This window comes from Nanorana parkeri, unplaced genomic scaffold (genome assembly GCF_000935625.1).
Source record: "Nanorana parkeri isolate BGI_ZX_2015 unplaced genomic scaffold, ASM93562v1 scaffold46, whole genome shotgun sequence".
Lineage (NCBI taxonomy): Eukaryota > Metazoa > Chordata > Amphibia > Anura > Dicroglossidae > Nanorana > Nanorana parkeri.
Window position 1 is genome coordinate 1,787,510 of NW_017306314.1, and position 20,075 is coordinate 1,807,584.

General features: G+C 38.4%; 1 protein-coding gene across 1 annotated transcript in view; it reads right to left on the reverse strand.

The window, feature by feature from the left end:
* The window catches only part of FBLN7 (fibulin 7), a 75,320-nt gene that overhangs the window by 13,106 nt on the left and 42,139 nt on the right, over window positions 1-20,075 (reverse strand). The window contains exons 2-5 of the mRNA XM_018573021.1: window positions 15,095-15,254; window positions 11,595-11,765; window positions 1,802-1,927; window positions 215-349 (exon numbers count right to left, since the gene is read on the reverse strand). Of these exons, the coding sequence (XP_018428523.1) occupies window positions 215-349; window positions 1,802-1,927; window positions 11,595-11,765; window positions 15,095-15,254 (592 nt within the window). The remainder of the gene's footprint in view (window positions 1-214; window positions 350-1,801; window positions 1,928-11,594; window positions 11,766-15,094; window positions 15,255-20,075) is intronic.

Genomic DNA, 20,075 nt, shown 5'->3' on the forward strand with positions numbered 1-20,075 from the left:
ATAAAGTTGTCCGTAGTACCAGACACCACAGGGTCACTCCTATTACTTCTATTGGCATGACTGGATATGGGGTTGCAGGTGGGCAATGTTTCGTTCCAGGGTGAGCCACCTATCTCTGAAAAATCTCCTAGATTTGTAGACCTGAGCAAAACATTCACTTAGATTATTATTAATTCTTTTGGAAATATTGTGTTATAATTTGGAAATCACTTACCTTGACATATGCTGTTTTCAGGAGTGCCTTTCATCTGGAAGCCAGGATCACAGCTACAGTGTTGAGTACGGTCCACTCTGGTGCACACTGCTTTACGGCTTAAGGCAGCATCATTGACTGGCAACTCGGAAGGTGCTTAATAAATAGGTAGAAGGGTAAATTAATTAAAATGCAAACATCTAAAGAATGATGGAAAAGTGTGAAAAAAATGTATTGTGCTCAATGTGAAATTCTTAATTGTTAATTGAGAGACACTGCTGACTTCATTAGATATGTAGGTTTATATTGCCACTTGCAGGAATAGGGCACTATGTATGCAAATAAGCAATCTATGTGGGCACCACCACCCGCTGGCTAAACTCCACCTCTACTAGGGTGTGTTCCTCAAAAAAAAGAAAAAACAGTGAAAGAATTTTACAGTGAGCACAAACAATCTATTTTCTCTGTATTTTTCACTGAAAGACGCATTTGCATTTATTAAAACACCAACAAACACAATTAACCAGGTGAAGTCAAAGTCTGCTAGGGTGAATCGCCTCCTGCAAAACTTTGCATCCACTGAAGCTGCCACAATCTCTTTATAGAATATTTAACGGTATGTACCAATGATCAAGTCACTGTTCTACAGATCAAAACACCAAATCTTGCTGTCAGAACGTCTATGACCCATTAACCGCGCTGGTGGAATAAGCTTATAAAATAAGCTGACAAATCAACTTGGAAATATTGGAGACCAAAGTCTTACAGTAGCCTTCCCAAAAGACAAAGACAAATCTTCCTAAAAAAGGGTTAGAATTCAAATACACTGTAATCTCCCTGACCACATTGAAAGAGTGCAGTGCAATCTCCTTAGATGCACTAAAGCCGGACAGAGTGAAAGTAAAGCTCCTTGTTAGATAGAATGAGGATACCATTTAGGGCAAAACAAGAGTCTTGTATGCATCACCCCTTTAAACTTGTGGCGGATTGGGAACAGAAGCTTACAAAACAAACCTGCCAATTCCTAGGCTCGACCACCCAATGTAATAACTAATAGGAAGGCTGCTTTGTGGTATAGAGTCACTAACGGGAATTTCAGAATATTTGTGAAAGGAGGTATTGGTAGAACTGACAGGACTAAGTTCAGATCTCAAGGAGTAAGAAGCGGACAAACAGGGGGCACAACATGAGTGACACCCTGTATAACGTACATAATAAGGAATGGATTGCTATAAGACATTGAAAAAAGACCACCAAAGCCTAAACCTGTCCACTGATTATTCCACGCACCAGGATGTCAAACCAAGGTTCCAGGGGGTTTATTTTGCTGCAATGCATGCTTCACTACTTTGATTTGACCCAGGCACGTACAGGAATCCTCGCAAAACGTGAACCCCCTCCCCCCTTTGGAATATCCAAACTCCTTGACCATTTTCAGCAGTCTTCTGCTAGATATTATTATTATAAATTCCAGCTTGTAACAATGGGTTTCTATTCCACTAACAAATCCCATCATTTTAATTTTCATGTCTACCACTACAATAGAAATGGTTATAGCATATTTCACCTATATTTCTCTCATTTGTGCTTTATGAAGGCATAACATACCTGATGGTGTTTTAAACTGGCAGTTGGATCCTTTCCATTCTGGGGGACAATTACATTTGTAGTGGTTACTTCCTTCCACACACGTCCCCCCATTTAGACAAGGTTGGCTACTGCATTGTCCGATATCTTAGAATAAAGCAGTCACAATCATTATTTTATGTCATGTACAAAAGGAAGAATGCACATTATAAAATGTTGTTGGAGAGCTACAATGATATGTTCAGCTTAGGACTACAGATAACACTAATGTGGGCTCAGTATATATTTGTATAAAATGTTATTCAGGGTTGAAAGAAAATGGTCATTAGAAAATATAAAGCTAACACAATTTCCTTTAACATATGGGTCTGGCTACAAAAGAAACAGCCTATCCAAGTTTGCTAAATATCTATAACACTACAATATATAAGTTAGGTACTGGTCCTTTGTTCCTCAAGAGACATTGAACAAATCCTTTAGAGGTCTAGATTGCAAATTCTGAAAAAGTTCTGAACTCACAATTAAGGCAATGGGAAAATAAGCAGAATTGTTCCTGTTTAGTCAATTGATCATTTTTATAACTAATGAGTCTAACATCTATCAGTTGCAATTTATATGAAGATTTTGTGGCGATGAATCCCCTTATGTGCTATAACATTTGTTGTGTCATGAAACAATACACTCTTATGTTTGTGACTAAAAAGTGTCGTTATTCAAAAAATTTTAAATTTATACAACCAAAGTGAGATCCTATAATCAAACACAATAAAAAAACAATGAAAATATTAAGTGTCAATACTAATAATAATTGGACCAACAAAAATCAATTAACCAGCAAATTTAGAGGGTATGTCCTGCAGCCACAAGGTGATTGCAGTGTTGCAATTATTACTTTCTTAAATACCTTACGATTATAAATCAAATTATATACTAAATGCACACTAAATACACTGTTCAAATACATACTGTATATCCACTGTGTTACCTGCCAAAGGATTTGCAATTTTGGCCATACCCTACTGTTCCCTCTCCTATCTTCATTGACAAGTTAAGCATTTGTGTTTAGGTAGGTCAAGATATATCCAATATGCAATTATCTTAATGGATAGATAAAACACAATTTAACATTCAGAAAAGAAAGGAACTCATGGAACTGTTGTTCAATGTTAAAACTAGTGTTCAAAAAATATTCTAGTACAAATCTTTAAACACTGAGCTGTCCCTGGAAATCAGCGGACTTGTCAACCTAAATGATTCTGTATATGTCATCTTTAAATGTGGGTCTTTTAAAACATGCAAAATAACATCAATAACATTTATATGTTGTATTTTTTCTATATTGTAAGAAGGTAAACATGACTTCTTTTTCTTCTGCACAGAACTGAAGGAAATAACAAGTACAGTATCACATGGACCTGCCAATAACAAGTAAAATGTGGCTTATAAAGCACTGCCTGGGTAAAATGAATGCGTAGTGTAGTTAAACTTGAATGGAATAAATGACTTATTGGACTGTAATCAGACGCAGAACTTCTATTTTATTAATTTGCTGAAAACACTATAAAAAAGTGCTTTAAAAAGTATGCATTACACATTAATGCAATAAAACCGCTTCTGTACTTTCACAATAAACTTGTTTATATAGTACCAAGAAAAATACAAATGCTAACATTTACCACAATAATTAAATATACCCCTGTCCCTCCTGTTATTTTATTTGTATACTAAAATTTTATATGCCTATAAATATAATATGGGAAATCTAGACCACATTTAAAGGAAAAATGTACTGTTAGTTGTGTAGCTCTCTGTAGCTGACACAGAACAAGTAAGCAGAAACTGAAATTGGAGCAAAGTCAGCAATTCGAATTTGGAAATAAGATATGGGGTTTGTACATGGGCATTATTTTCCTGCATTTGAAGCACATTTTAAACACACATCAAATACAGGTCAGCAAAGTGTCTTTTACATTAATGGAGCTGTTAACATGACAGTTCAGAGGCTGCATTTGACCAACTTTGCATTTCTTTGGATGCAGCATGCCCTATTGAGGTGTGCTGAACTGCGGGCAAAGCAGGTCAAAAATGTTTATTTCGTCAAATGCTGCATTTTCAGGTGCTTTTCACAAGAATCCCTACTCTTCTTTCATTTCACATTTAAAGTTTATTTAGAAAAACGTTGAACCGAGGATTAACATGGGCGTAATGATCTATTGCTATAATATTGTTTGGCCCAATTTGCTCAACTTACACAGGCTACAATTGTCAGGCCTCAATGGTCCTTTTTGTAGACATTGTCATGCTTATCAAGACTAATGGATCTGTTCAAAACTTTGCCCTACTGTTTTATTTCCTACCTCGTCCTACTCTACTTTTGAGACCATCTCTCTATGATATATAAACTGTGGTCTCCTCACACGCCATTGGACATTTTTTGCCAGTGCTATATAAATTCCCGGTTTGTAAATTAATAGATGCCAGTGATGGCTGAACAGGGATTGTGGTGTGTGGAGACTGAATCTCCTAGGAAGGCATTCATACCTGTCAATTACTTTATACAAACCACAACTTTTTTTACAATGTATACAATTTGCATATATTAAGGCTCCTTTACATAAATCTTCTGACAACTGGTTTTCTCTTTGAATCTTGAAGTCAACAAGCTATCAATTTGATGTACAGGCCTTCAACCTATGTATTAAATCATACTGAAATCACAAAGTAAACTATCCTATATGTTGCCATGGGAATTATATCTTATTAAGACCCTGTTTGTCAACAAAGACTGGCTTACTACTCTTTAGAAATGTCCTTCTTTTCTTGGTGAACAAAGTCCTTTTGCAGTGGTACATGGTACGTATGTCTTCACAGGTGAAGCTATCTAGGTTTTATTGCTATCTGAGTCCTGATAGGGGGGATTTCCCATAACTTCCTGTCTAGACAGTAGGTGGTGGATTTATAAACAATTTGCAGAGCCATTCGCCATGCAAAGTTGCATGTACAGTTGTTTCGTAGAGATGGAGGCCAAAATCAATGTTACTTGCATATTTTCTTTTCAGTCCAAATTTAACATCAGGAAAATACCATATTATGGCCACCACATGGAGCTGAGGAGCATAGAAAATTAGTATTTATTTCCTATGCTCCTCAGCTCCATCTAGTGATGGAGCCTCCTTCTTGAGTTTTTTTTAACAGAAAGAAAAAGTAAAAAAAAGTAAATTAAAAATATAAAGCGACAGTAGCCTAATAATGCTCAAATACCCGAAATAAGAATAAACACAAATAAAAAGACGACAAAATAAAATAAGCAAATCTACTCTATCCTAAAAAATCTACATAAAGAAATTATAATGTAACATTACACAAATAATGATCAAATACACAAAAAAGAAAGAAAAAACTGAACAAAATAAGACAAAAATTTGTGAAATTGAAATTTTCCACTTCTGTGTAATTAAAGTGAACTTTGCTGAAATCCTTCAACCCTAATGGTCAGTAGAACTTTTTCAATTTTTTTTCTAACAGAATCATATTTTTGAAGCTTTCAGAAAGTGCATCGAAATCGAACCAGACTGATAAAACAATAGAAATCATAGATAAAGAATCAGATACTATCATGTACTGAGATCAGATATTAGAATATTAACCCCTTCATGACTGAGCTAGTTTTCAGGTTCTGTTCATAAATGACTGACAAATTAAAAAGAGAAAAGAGGGGAGAAAAGAAAGTGAAAGAAAAGCACATAGTGGTACATGGGTCACATTCCTCCAGGTGGGAAAGGCGAAAGCATGCTAATAGGAGAGCCTTGGAGCCTAGTGGCTGCAGTTGTAGCCTAGGGGTTGCTCTTGCAGCATTGGTAAGGAAGGTGAATTTAAAGTGTGCGAGAATGATGGCTAAATAGAAAAGGAAAGATAGAAATGCGTCAGAGTTATAAATGGTCAGCGACCAGGATTAGAACAGATGCATGAGAGAGAGAGATCAAAGGAGAGAAGTGAAAAGAAAAAAAAGAAGATGATACAGGATGTGAAGAAATAAAGAAAAGATGAGGAAGAGCCAATGAAAAAGAAAAAAAAGGGGAAGGGGACACCCCCGGCCGCAACCCCTCCTCCCCCCGTAAGGAGGTACTCGCTTACAAACCAAGGCCCCTGATCAAACAGTAAGTTCCAGAACTCTATGTGAGCTAGCATTGAAGGTCTATGTTGAAGGAGCAAACGCAGTATAGGGATTGACAATATCAGTATAACTTGTTGTGTCTTTGAGGAGCTCCCAGCAAGACCAGATATGCGTATATTTGGAGATATTGTCACAAGTAATATGTATTCATTCTTCCATTTCAGAGATATTCTCAATGTACCTGAACCAGGTATGCAGGTCAGGAGTTGTGGGTGATTTCCAGAATCTTGGTATAACCCGTATTTCCTGCATTTAAAAGGTGTATGGTAAGAGATTCCCTATATTTTGAGGAGGACATGTCAGATCAGTGTGGAAGATATCAGTCTGGGCTAAATTAAATCAGTTCACCGGTGATAATCTCTAGAAGATCACAAACTCTTGACCAAAATGGACTGATCAATGGGCAAGTCCACCATATGCAGAGTAAAGTGCCCTTATCTTCTTGGCAGCGCCAGCATATCTTGGGAATATTAGAGGAGATTTTATGGAGAATCGCAGGGGTCTGGTACCAGTGAGATCGTAATTTGTAGTTAGTTTCTTCTTGTATGGCAACATTTTTGGAGCCCTTCAACATGTTAATATTCATGATCTCCCAGTCATTAACAGCTAATGTGATTTGCAGGCCTCTTTCCCATGCAGAGGCAGCTGGGTCACAGTCCAGTTTCACTACATGAGTCAGTTCAGTGTATAGGTAAGAGACTGGGTGGCAAATAGGAGTCGAAGAGCAACTCAAATTTAGATAACTGCCTACTAAAGAAATGGCGGTTGTTAGAAGCATTGAGAAAATGTCTGATTTGTAGGTAGGACCAGAATAGAATGGGGTCCTTTTGTAAAGGTTCAGCAAGTGAGACATTTTTCTATTTGAATTCCTTCTCAGGCAATACACAATATGTTAGCCAAAAGCTTAGGTGTTTAATGAGTACCAGGTAATTTACAATATTTGACTTTAGCTAATCTAAAATCAGTTCAGCCCATGAGTTAGGGCTGCTCTAGTTGCATGAGCTTTAAGATTTGTTATTGCTGGATAAACCTAATTTTTAGCATAAATCAATTCTGTCATTTGATAATTGTTTTGGCAGTATTTCTTTGCTGCCTAAAAATCGTTTTTGGATCCAGCCACTGAAATATTTAGGGAGATGCTGAGAAGTTTACATATAAGGAATGCAATTTCTTTCTTTCATGATTATACTGAATGGGGAACAATGGAAGACTGATTACCTTATTGATGTTAGACTGAGGTAATGATGATACATTTCCAAGAACTATGCAATCTCAAAGGATCTTGATAAATGTTTAGAAGACAAAGCTTACTGTACAGTTCCTCTGCTGCTTTTGCTGATGTAACTTAGAAACCTCTGAAATATATTTTGTTGCTATTCGACCAAAGGGTTTAAATAATTTATTTAACTTTTTCAACTTTAATTTCTTTTCAAGCCCTTTTTGCTAGAATTGTTAAATGGTTGAGTGTTCATGTGGCAATTAGCGAAACACTATTTTGAAAAGTCTTATGAACTATACAACACATTTTCAGTATAGAATGTTTCCTGCTATGTGTTACAATGTTGACAACTTTTGGGTGATGAATTTTCCCACTAAACCTCCAAAGCCAACCTCCATTGTTTTTTACTCTTATATGTTTAATTAACAAAAATTACCATAACAAAATGCCTTTTTAATGTGTTTTAAGTTACCACTTACCCTTGGTTTTGGTCCTTTACTTTACTGTGAGTGAAAGATATACATTTTTCTGATGACTGATGTCACTACAGGAAGTGACATCACCACCTCAAACTCTGCTTCCCCTTATGTACTGCTCTCTGCTTCCTAAAGCAAAAGTGCTATATGTGCCTATGGTGGAAACAAAGCTGTATGTGCCTACAGTGACTTAGTGTTGTTGGAACATGTGCATGCCTGCTAGAGGTAGAGTCTGAGTGACAGGAGAATAGGCATACAGAATGATGCAGTGCAGATATTGCGTGCCAACAATACTAGGGGGATAAGCTACTTCAATAGTGTTCTGGCACTGTCTGAGGAATTATTTGTCTGTCTGCTTGACATTATCACAGAAATTAAATATTTAATTGCTTGGCAGTGAATGCTGAGAGTTATTTGTTAGTCTGTGCTTAGTCATACTTTCTGTTTTTATCTGCTTGGCAAAGCTGAGAATATTGAATGGAAATCTGTAAAACACAGTCATAGTTTGTATTACAATAAGCTAAGTTTATTCCATAGAGCCGCAACGAGATTACTTTACACATAGCATTCTACAATATCAAATGTTGAGCTAAAAGTATGCCAGAACACTGAAGGCTCCTGTAAGCAAGGGAAAATCAGTGTTGTCAGTCTGAAATGGTGAACACGTCTACAGGAGGGTAGGGGAGATCACAGGGACAACATTCATGTGCTGCTGCTTCACTGTCTAATTTTAGGCTGGGCTAGGTCCTTCACCAGGCTGTATTGCTTTGAGTGACTCTATCACTATTTAAAAAATATAACCCAAATGCATGCCTTCAAAGAAAATAGTTAATACTTACAGTATCCCTCCCACCACCATCATTCTCTGCTGTCTTCATGAGCTACACGGATTGAAACATCCAAAACACTTCGATTTTGGTTCCTTGCTTCACACCCTACATCCCTACTTTGCCGTTTAATGAGGTAAGGGCCAGAGGAAGGGATCGCGGCATGCCAAGAAAGATCAGGCATTCCCTGGACCGTGTTGGATACTGAAGACCTGAGGCCAGTGTAGCGTATGAAGACAGGAGAGACTGGCAGTGCAGGTGGCAAGAATGGAAGGTATAAATATTTTTTGCAAGTATTTTTTTTAAATAGAGGCACAACAGAATGGCCTGGATCATAACACTGGTTGAACAGCCGGTCAAGGTAAAAAGGTAAAATGTCGATGTATATGTACTTTAGCTTGTATTTAGCTGATTGTCTAGTGTTCAGCTTTAAAGACTACATGAAAGGTATTTTTGGCTGAAGTTTTCCTTTAACCCACACATGCTTCATATTGCAACTTCACAAACCCAATCTTTGTTCTCCTGTGTAAAGGTATGGGTATTGCTGAGTTATCATCAGTATCCTTTGCCACAGATTACATTTGATAAGTTTGAAAAAATGTACTGTGTGGTGAAAATATACAGGTGGTAACAGACTAGAGATTTGTAGTTCCTTAAGCTCTAAAGGAATGGAATGCCTGGGATTTTTTAATAAAGAATCCCATCATAAATTCTTACTGGTATTAAGTAAGGAAGGACAGAACAATCTTCTGTCTTGCTGTAATATTTTCCAAGTTTCTTATCAGTAGCACTCTAAATCCGTGTCTAATAACCAGTTACGTTGGGAGCTTAGGTGTGGTCCTTCACCATCTGTGAAACTGATGTTCATATAATATTGTTTCTAGTTTTTTTTTTTAAAGGATAACTAAATTTTCAAAATGTATTTGCTAAGTTTGCTCTTTTAAAATACACATAAAGTATACAGGTACACTAAGCTTTTCTGTCAGTAAAACCTACCATCTTTGCTTTCCCTGGGAGGCGGTATTTGCCTCAAACATGGAATTCATTAGTATGAACAATCCTGAAAGAGCAGCTATAAAAGTGTAAAGATTTCTGGGCCTACTTTTGACCCAGGATAGAAACAATGGGAAAACTTTCTAGTTGCTTATATGATTAAACTAATTTGACATTAATAATGAATTGTCATTTTCCAGCAATGTGTGTGTGGCCGACTCCAAAGACAAGGTCACTTATAATTTGTGATATCAAAAATGTCCTCAGCCCTCAACTCTTTGCACCACATTGCTCAACTCCCCTCATCACATATTTTCCTTTCTGGCAACAGATAAGATGTTCATAATTCTATGAAGGAACATAAATTCTGCTAAAGTATTTATTTTTATTGCAACACAGAATTAACTGAGATGTAAGAACTAACGTTTAACATGCAACATCTGCTACTGGTATTAAATACATGATCAAGTACACTTGTATACTCATACTTATACCATAATAAGAAAGGTTAATACATAGGTCACATAGTTACATAGTTAGTCAGGTTGAAAAAAGACACAAGTCCATCGAGATCAACGTTTAGAGCATCGAGTTCAACCAATAGAGGTCTAATGAGTAAAACAGCAATAACAGTAGCCCTCTAAAAAGAGTTTTCAGCTCCATTAATTAGATAGAGAATCAACACTTCCTGGAATGTTTTTACCTCTGATCTTTTGAGATTTTTCTTCTTGCAGCATGACTTAGTTGTAGGGTGGTCTGACTGAAAAGACTACGCCATTACTTGTAAAAGGTGACCTTGAGGGTCTACACTAAAAAAGCACCTCCTGGCAACTGGAGTTGTGAAGGCAGTTCTCCAGAGCCAGAGGCCACAGCTTTGCAGGAACAACTCCCAAAGGGGTACACTCATCCCAACGGTACCAACCAGCTCCACCGATCAACTTTCTTCTTTTAAACCACCACCACTTCTGCCCAGAGCTGGCTGCTTAAACATACATTGCTCTCCCAGGTACTGGTTGTGCATAACTTAGTACATTGCTCTACAAGACCCTCATATTGTAAGTCTTCCATGCATTTGACCGGCTGCCTGCAGCCCAACAGCAACTTCACCTACTTTTAATGCATAACACACATCACATGAGGGCTTTTTCATAACGTTGAATGCTTTACTGAACATAGAAACATTTCAAACGTGGAATAAATTAACATTTCATCTTTAAGAACAGTAACAGTGAACAAGCCCATAACCTGGTTACCTGTATCAAGGTATACATACATAGTCCAATAAGCAAGGGTGAGGAAGGTTGTTGCGGTGCCTGTCTTATAAGTGCATTTTCAAGCTATTGACGGCTTCTGTATTCAGGCCAGTGGCATCACTGGCCTCTCCTTTGAGGGGGTGTGCCCGACTGATTGCCCACTTACCTCCAGAGCGGGTGACTCATTCTTGCCAGTTCCACAGTTGAGGTTCTCCCCCTAAAAACGTCCTAGGTGCTGACAGGGGGAGATCCTACTTGTCTCTCCATATTCCCTCATGGCTTTTTGTTCTCACGTGTCCCTCTACTCCTCTTTCTCTTTCCTGCCCCAGAATTTATAGGTAAGGTGCATTAGCCTCACCTAGTGGGTGATTCTAGCACTGCGTAATTTTACAATAATACAGTAATACCCTATTTACATTGTCATGACTCTGGCCGGGGGAAGGAAGCTGCTTCATTTGGCCTTGAGGTCAGAAGATCTAACACTGAAGAAAATTCTCTTACTGATTAACTGAACTAATAACTGATGATGTTATACGTCTTTGTTTATAGCTCTCTAGGTATTTCTAGATAGCAGCTGTAAAAACTCTGTAAGAATGTACTTTATCTTCAGTCTCTCTTTGTTCTGTCTGCTTGGATACAAGGACATCATCCTTCCTTTCCTGAATCGCTTTTATTTTTTTTTCTATTGGCTCGGGTCAATTGAAAAAAAAACAGTTCCCAAACATATTTTAGTTGTTCATTTAGCTTGTTTTCCTGTTTAAGACATTAGTTTCATTTGTGCCATCTAAACTAAAAAGACTTCACTAAATAAAACATTTACTTCATACTCGCATTATTATTTAAAGTGTTAATAAAAAACTCTCAATATAAACCTTTGCAGTAAGGAGCATCGTCAGTCCAGCTTCCGTTCTGCTGACACATCCTGCTGTTGGGACCAATAAGCTGGTATCCTGAGTCACACGTGTAATGGACTTCATGGTCTACAAGATATTTAGAGCCAAACTTGTTTCCATTGTCAGGATCTTCCAGTGCTGGGCACGTAACTAAAAAATACAAAACAATAACAGACTTGTATTTCCCAGCACATCTGTGTATAGAACTTCTTCAACATATGCAACAAATTATAAGCTCTGACTATTATTATTTTAACATAATGACATAATTAATTCCTTCAGTAAACAGTAATGTATACTAAAAGCTGCAGATTTCCAAGTTAAGTAATTAATCCAAAAAGCTGTAATATTTTCAAAATGTTGACATTATCTCAACCATTTTCCTCAATTAAAAGTGACAAGATCTAGAATTAAAGAACCCTTCAACCCCAAATTTTAGTTTTGGGCACATTCTGGAATCTTAAATCATCTAACAGTTTTCATGTATGCCTTTGTGACAGTGCCAAGTTCTCAGATCTGCACAATAGCTGTAGTCATTAAGAAGAGGAATAGGGCAGGGAAGCAGGGCAGGGAATTCTTCTCACTCCAAGAGGTGTAATATACCAGCAGCTGGCTCTGCCCACCAGATTGGAAATGATATATTTGCATATGTGGTCTATTACTACGGTATCAATTACAGCAAATGCAAAGGCTATTTTGGAACATATACACATTCCCCCATGTTTTATCCCTTTAAACATACTGCAACTACAGAAAAACTGTTGATATGCCAAAAATATAACATGCTCCTACCTTCCTCTTTGGCATGACAACACATTTCTGAATTCCTAAACACGTGGTGTCAGCCCTGCCTACTTCATTTCTGATGGATTACACAGAATGAAGACCCAGAGTTTGCCTTTAATTAATTTGCACCGCTTTGTTTTGTAGCACCACATTAAACAGTGCTTTGTACCAGAAACATCATTTTAGTACCACTAGAACAGGGACAACTTACAAAATAAAATGTCCTCTTTTGATGAGGTAAAAGGTACCATAGTTCCCAGATGATAGAAAGGATTTCGGTGTAATAATATTAATGAAACCCTGGCCCTGTTTCACAGGGGTTGATTTACTAACCTTATAAACACGCCACAAACAAGTATACACCTCTGTAGTGTGTACCCTCCCAGCATGATCTATTGGTGGAATCTAGACACCTTTGTAGTGTGTACACACCCAGCAGGTGTGTTGTGCAAAGCCCTGCATGCAAGGTGATGTTGTGTAAATTAGCTCTACATTGTGTTGCTTGCATTGATGAATGCAGGAATGTAAATGCATGAGCTAACCATTTTTGTCTAAACTGTGAAGCAGCATTATATATGCATCATGTGCATGATTTTTCCATATATGGCATTAGAGGAAATATGCTTTTAGAGACTTTTTGGTTGATAAATACGTTTTGCTGTGTAAAAATCACACGCACCTAGTGCATGCGTGTGTTTAGGTTAGTAAATCACCCCCATAGTGTCCATGGATAATGGCACTAGTTTATTCACGTCACAACACCTTCCCCCATCAAATTCACCTTTCCAAGGACCAAAAGGTGATAATCTTATGGCTGTCATTTTTGCCCCCTGGGCCAGCTCAGACACCGTGAGGGGAATTTACTAAGCTGGAGCAGACAGAAGCTGGAGAAGCTATGCATCAGCTTCTATCTTCAGTTTGTTCAGGTAAGCTTTAAAAATGACATCTAGAAGCTGATTGGTTGCTATGCACAGCACCAGATTCTGCCTGCTCCAGTCTTAGTAAATTCTCTTTCTGTATGTGCAGATGTGCAAGCTCCATTCACCTCATGGGGTAATCACACTTTGGTGTCTTTGCCTTGGGTGAAATATTTAATTACTATGTATTTATAGGAGGTATATCTGTGCTATATAATACACAAAACAGAGTCATGCTGCTTTTTGCAATACGACATTACTTATTAGGTTGTTTATGTGTCAGCTGAGGACAAGAATTTTCTAATTACCAAAATATTTATGACTAATATTTCCTCTGTCCAACCCAGGCAATATAAATGTAATGCAACTTGTTAAGTGAAATATATTTTATACAGTCATAAAAAAGTCCCTTTTTATTTGGTTCGTTAATTACATAGGCCTGAGAAAATAAATAATTATTATTTTATTGCAAGTTATGTAGAGCTCAAGCAGTTGAAAATATTCAATAAGGTTGTGCATCAAGCAATAAGCATGTAAAACCTTGGTAATAGTTACATAGTTTCATAGTATTTGAGGTTGAATAAAGACATAAGTCCATCAAGCCCAACCTATTGTGTGTGTGTGTATTTATGTTTGAGTTGGTGTGTGAGTGTGTATTGGTCCATGTAATGGAACAACCAATCAAATGTCCAATCTCAACAGTTTAGAGAAGCCAGAACAACTGACTAGTGTGAGTGGGTCCAAATAGATTGATTGCAAACTGCTCCACTTCATTGTAAAACACAGCAATACACAGTCACACAGCACCACCGCTTCTTCTAATGCCCACCTCTAATGCGTTTCACTCATATGGGCTTACTCATAATAATAAAGCTTGATATAGAGAGATATCTACTATCTAACTAAGACCATGGGGGTGAAACATGTTAGAGGTGGGCAGTAGAAGAAGTGGGGATGCTATTTAACTGTGTATTGCATTTTCCAATAAAAGTTTGATGGTGAAGTGGAGTGGTGTGCTATCAATCTACTTGGAGTACAGTAGTCTCTGCACACAGATCTTTCTTATTTCATCTTGTTTATTTGCAGATACAAAACATGCACAATATACAATGTAATTGTATGCAGAGACTAAATTGGATTGAGTGGAGCCACGTGGCCTTAGTACTGTGGATAAGAATGCTACAGGACACGTAGGACTTAAACTATGGTTGATTATATACACTGAGTGGCCAGATTATTATGACCACCCCATCAGTACTTCGTTGGGCCACGAGATGACTCCACGAGATGACTTCGTTGGGCCGCCTTGTCACTCCACGAGATGTTGAAAGGTGATGCGAGGAATCTGACACTGCACTGTTGCCCTTCTGTTGTCTTGTACCAGTCTTGCCACTCTCCGTTCTGCCCTAACATTGACTAGTCACTGACAGCCACAATTCGCACCCAGATTTTTGGCTGACAGTCCAGTCTTTAAACACTTTAACAACAGCTGCTCTTGAACATTTAAAGAATTCTGCTGTTTTGCTGATACTCGCACCATGGCTCAGAGCGCCAACAATCATCCCACGTTCAAAGGCTGTTAAATCGCATTGTTTACCCATATCTTCAGAAAAAAAATCACTTCTACTGTCGTGGTAAACAACCTGCTTCTCTATTTATAATGGTCTGGCCCTCTAGCAACTTCAGCGCAAAATTATAGCTAATTTGCCTACAAACGTCAGGTGGTCATAATAATCGGGCCACTCAGTGTATATATATATATGTGTAGATACTAACCTGGTGGTGCATCTGGACTAGTTTTAATGACAGTATTTTGCAAGTTGTTTAGTCGGCTCTTCATGACTCGGATTCCTTCTGCAAATCTTGTCTCTTGTCCTTTTAAGAACTGCTGCATCTGTCGAATGGCGGCTAAGAGCTGCTGCTTGTTGAGGCAATTCTGTGAACAAAAACAGCTTTTTAGAACAGTATGCTGTATCATGCTGACACATTTAATTTTATTATGTTATCACGGTTATTTAAAGAAAATCTATCAACAGGAACAAAAGGTTTAGACATGCAACAGCTGACTAATTAGATAAAATAATATGTTTTCACAGAGTTCAAAAGTCTGGATTTATGCTAAATTGGCCACACTTGCTGTATTGTCAACAGACTCAAGCGGTAGGAATGTAAGGGTTTCAGAGGCTTACCTTAGGGTACATCAAGTAGAGTAGAGAGTCAGCATGGAGCCATGCAGAGTAGGATCAAGTGTAGGCTTGAGACTAGGCATGTGTGATTAATTTTGTTCCGAATTGAAATTTGTATGAATTTCTGGAAATTTGGACATTCGAATGCATCCGAATTTTCGGAAATTACAGAAATAACGAATCCGAACGTATCTGAATGTTTGATAATGAAATTCGGATACTTGTGAATTTCATTCAGAACGAAGCAAAGAAGCGGGAGAGCTGTGGGTCATTTACAGCTCTCTGCTCTTTGTTGACATTCTTGACTTGTATCCCGATTGTAAACAAAGTAGCAGAATATTGTTACAAAATGTAAACAAAGGAAGAGGCAGAGAGATCTGTGTTATTCTGTAACATCTTCTGCTTCTTTGCTGACATTTTCGATCCCTAATGTAAACAAAGAATCTGACAGCTGTTACAGAATACACTAAAGTGTTAAACAGTCAACAGTAATAATAATAATAATAAAAAACAAAGTGCAGTTCCCCGACAATTCATACCAGACCCTTTAGGTCTGGTAGGAATGTTAGGGGGGACCCCAATGTAAAAGAACCCTGAAAAAACAGCATGTGGTTCCCCGGGAATGCATACCAGACCCTTTCGGTCTGGTTGGAATTTTAAGGGGGACACCAACACAAAAAAATCCCATGCCAGACCCTTAATCCGGGCAGCAGCTTGGCAAAGCAGGAAAGGTAGGGGATGAGCGAGCGCCCCCCTCCCTCCACCATAGCAGGCCACATACCCTCTGCATTGGGAGGGTGCTTTTCGGGGGGGACCTCTTCCCCACAACCCTGACCTGGTGGTTGCGGGGGTCTGTGGGCAAGGGGGGTCATCTGCATCTGGCTACCCCCTTTCATAAAGAGGGCACCCAGATGCTGCCCCCCCCTTGGGAATTAGTAAGGGGCAGTTGTACCTTGTTTACCCTGCAATGTTTACATCGGGTAACAACAACAAAGCCTGATTTTGGCTATTTAAATTGAAATAGCCAATAGCAGGTTGGCTAATGAACCCGCCCACTGCCTGATGTCAATCACAGAGGAACGGACCTGAGAGAGAACTGTCTCTCTCAGGTCTGCTCCTCTGTGTGAGCAATAGCCATTCCTCTTCTGATTGACAGAAGGCAGTGGGTGGAGCAATAGCCAGCCTGCTATTGGCTATTACAATTAAAAATAGCCAATACCAGAATAGCTATTGCTCACACAGAGGAACATACCTGAGAGAGAAAGTTCTCTCTTAAGTCCGCTCCTCTGTGATTGACATCAGGCAGTGGGCGGATGCATTAGCAAGCTTGCTATTGGCTATTTCAATTTTAAATAGCCAATAGCAGGCTTTGCTGTTTTCTGCCCACTACCTGATGTGAATATTGCATCGGGCAGCCAGCAGCGGGTGGTTGTTTTTTTTCTTGTCAGTTGGTCAGGGTCAGGATTGGCATCGTGGGACATTTTTTTTAAAATAAAGGAATTGTCAAAAACTTGTGTTGTGTTTTTTGTTCGATTAAAAGAATTTTTTCTAAGTTGTGCGTTTATTAACATTTTATTTAACTCTTTAGTGAATGAGTAGGGGTACAACTACCCTTTACTCATTCACAAGGGGGGCATCTGGGTTCCCCCATTATGAAAAGGGGTACCTAGATGCAGATGACCCCCCCTGCCTGCAGACCCCCACAACCACTAGGCCAGGGTTGTGTGGAGCAGGCCCTTGTCCTCATCGGCATGGGATGTGCAGGGAAGGGGGTGAGACACTCACTTGTCCTCCCCCTTTCCTGCCCTGCCAGGCTGGTGACCAGATTTAGGGTCTGGTATGAGACTTTAGGGAGACCCAACATTTTTCTTTTTCATTTTTTTGGAGTTGGGGTCCCCCTTAAAATCCCTACCAGACCTAAAGGGGAAACACATGCTGTTTTTTTTTGGTCCTTTTACATCTGGGGTCCTCCCTAACATTCCTACCAGGTTTGGTGTGAATTGGGGTGACCTCACGTTGTTGTTGTTTTTTGTTTTTTTTACATCAGAGGTCCCCTCCTAACATTTCTACCAGACTTAAAGGGTTTTGTTCCTGTGGACTATCAAAAGTTAAAAAGAAACAAAGTAAACATTTAATGCTGCTTTTCTGCAACAAATTTTTGTTCATAATTATAATTTAACTCATCCGAAATTAACGATAATTCGGATTTATCTGAATCCGAATGCCAAAACAAATTCACTTTTAGACCCGGATTCCAAAAAATGAAATAACAAAACATCCGAAGTGTAACCAAACTAAACAAATTCTTTGCCAGCTTACATGTCTATTTGAGACTTATGTTGCTGCCTCCTCCAGCAATTCCCGGGTGTCAAACTGACAGCCAGGAGTTGCTGTCAGAATACAGCAGCTATTACAGCTGATGCTGTCTAAAAACTGAACTTCTGACTGTGTTTATAAATGTTTATATAATGTTCAGATGTGAGATACAATGTAACATTGTGACTTTTGTATTTTATTCATCTGCAGATCAAAGGAATGACCTTCGTTTTTGTTTAAATAAAACTGGCCTAAAAAACAAAAAACAGTGAGGGGAATTTATTAAAACTGGAGCAGACAAAATCTGGAGCAGCTGTGCATGGCAACCAATAAGCTTCTCTCTTTCTCTGGACTATAGGAGGTGTACAAGTGTAAAAGCTGAAGTAGTTAAAAAGACAAACCAACCAAACTGCTGCAAGGAGGGTTTTGGATGCAACCTATCACAGGGTACTACATATTACCAATGATATCTGAACTGTAGCGATGGTGCAGAACTGTAAAACCAGTTTACATGCAGTGTGCAGAGTGCAGAGAGTTGCTCTCTCTTCAAGAGTTGGGCCTAAGGCAGGATTTTCAGTATCCGACATTTCTGGTTTGGCTAGGTGCCTTGTTCCTTACTTTGCAATGCAGTTTCTCCTGCTTGATGCTATAGTTACATTGAGACTGGCAGAAGAAGCCACAGTATGCAGTGAGGACATAGGGATCCAGTATTCTCAAGTGTTGGACATACCTCCCAGCTGTCCCTCATTTGGGGGGACTGTCCCACTTTTGGAACCATTTCCATCTGTCCCTCTTTCCTCCTCAGTTGTCCTCTTGGTCTGATGTGCAAATATCTATGAAAATATGCTATTTACCATCAAAAAGTGTTATTATGCACGAAAATCTACATCCTAACTCTTAATTATCTTGCTTGCTATTTTGAAATGCCAGTATAATAAAAATGTAATGGTGGAAAAAACATTTGAGGTTTAATCAATCATTTTTGTTATCTAATTTCTTAATGGTCTGCGTAACTAGGGGCATAGCAGGGGTGTGTCCCATACATATATTCAGCTAGATGGTGTCCCTCTTTCCCAAGGTATTTACGAAGTACGGTGTTGGATACTTAATAGTCTGCCAAAGGCCACAGCCATTCGAGAAGGTGCGGTGAGGGCTTGCCTTCCAAAGACATAAGTATTAAGTGTATTTTTTCAGGAAACTTTTTTAAAGACTTTATTTTTCAAACAGCATAGTCGCTTTAACTACCAAAATAAGGATTAACATTTTTAGCATAAATAAAGCTGAAAACGTGGCCTAAAGAGTTGATGATAACACCAAAATCTAAGATTAAAGGTCCTTTCTGACCAAAATTCCTGCCACAGCATTGTTCACAATGTGTCCTTCTTTAAAGAGATTTAGCATAGTGATCAGGAAGGTGATGGTTTGGCTTTGCAAAAATATTTGAAGGATGTACTAACGCAAGTAGTTATCACTGATTGCCTCACTTGGGAACTCTTGAAAGGTAACAAATTAGAAGTTCTACTGGACACTGTGAGAACATACAGCTTGGCTGTAGCATTTAGGATTATGATGTAAATGTGGAAAATGACTAGCAGGATTGAAAAACATGCACACAGCGCAGCACATACCCTTTCTATTTTACTGAGTAAGGAATCATACTGAGGTAACACAAGTATGAACATTTTTCCAGGTCTGGCCTGACCCCTACTGTATCTCATATCTTCTATTGGTCAGTAAAACCACCTGTTAGAGGCAAGAAGGGTGAAACAGCATACAACTTGACAACTGTAGGCTGATATAAGCGAATCAAGAAATCAAGTGTCTCAAGTTTGGGGACTCTTATTTTATATACAGTATGTATATATATATATACAGGTGAAACTCAAATAATTAGAATATCGTGCAAAAGTAATTGCAGTAAGTGCTGCAAAAGGGGCCCAAACCAAGTACTGAGTACATATGCATGCTTGTACTTTTCAGAGGTCCGATATTGTTCTATGTACAATCCTTGTTTTATTGATTGCATGTAATAATCTACTTTTTTGAAGTTGTGGATTTGGGGTTCTTGGGGTTTTCATGAGCTGTAAGCCATAATCATCACAATTATGACAAATCACGGCTTGAATTATCTTGCTTTGCATGTAACGAGTCTCTCTCATATATTAGTTTCACCTTTTAAGTTGCATTAATGAAATAAATGAACTTTGCACGATATTCTAATTATTCGAGTTTCACCTGTGTATATATATATATAT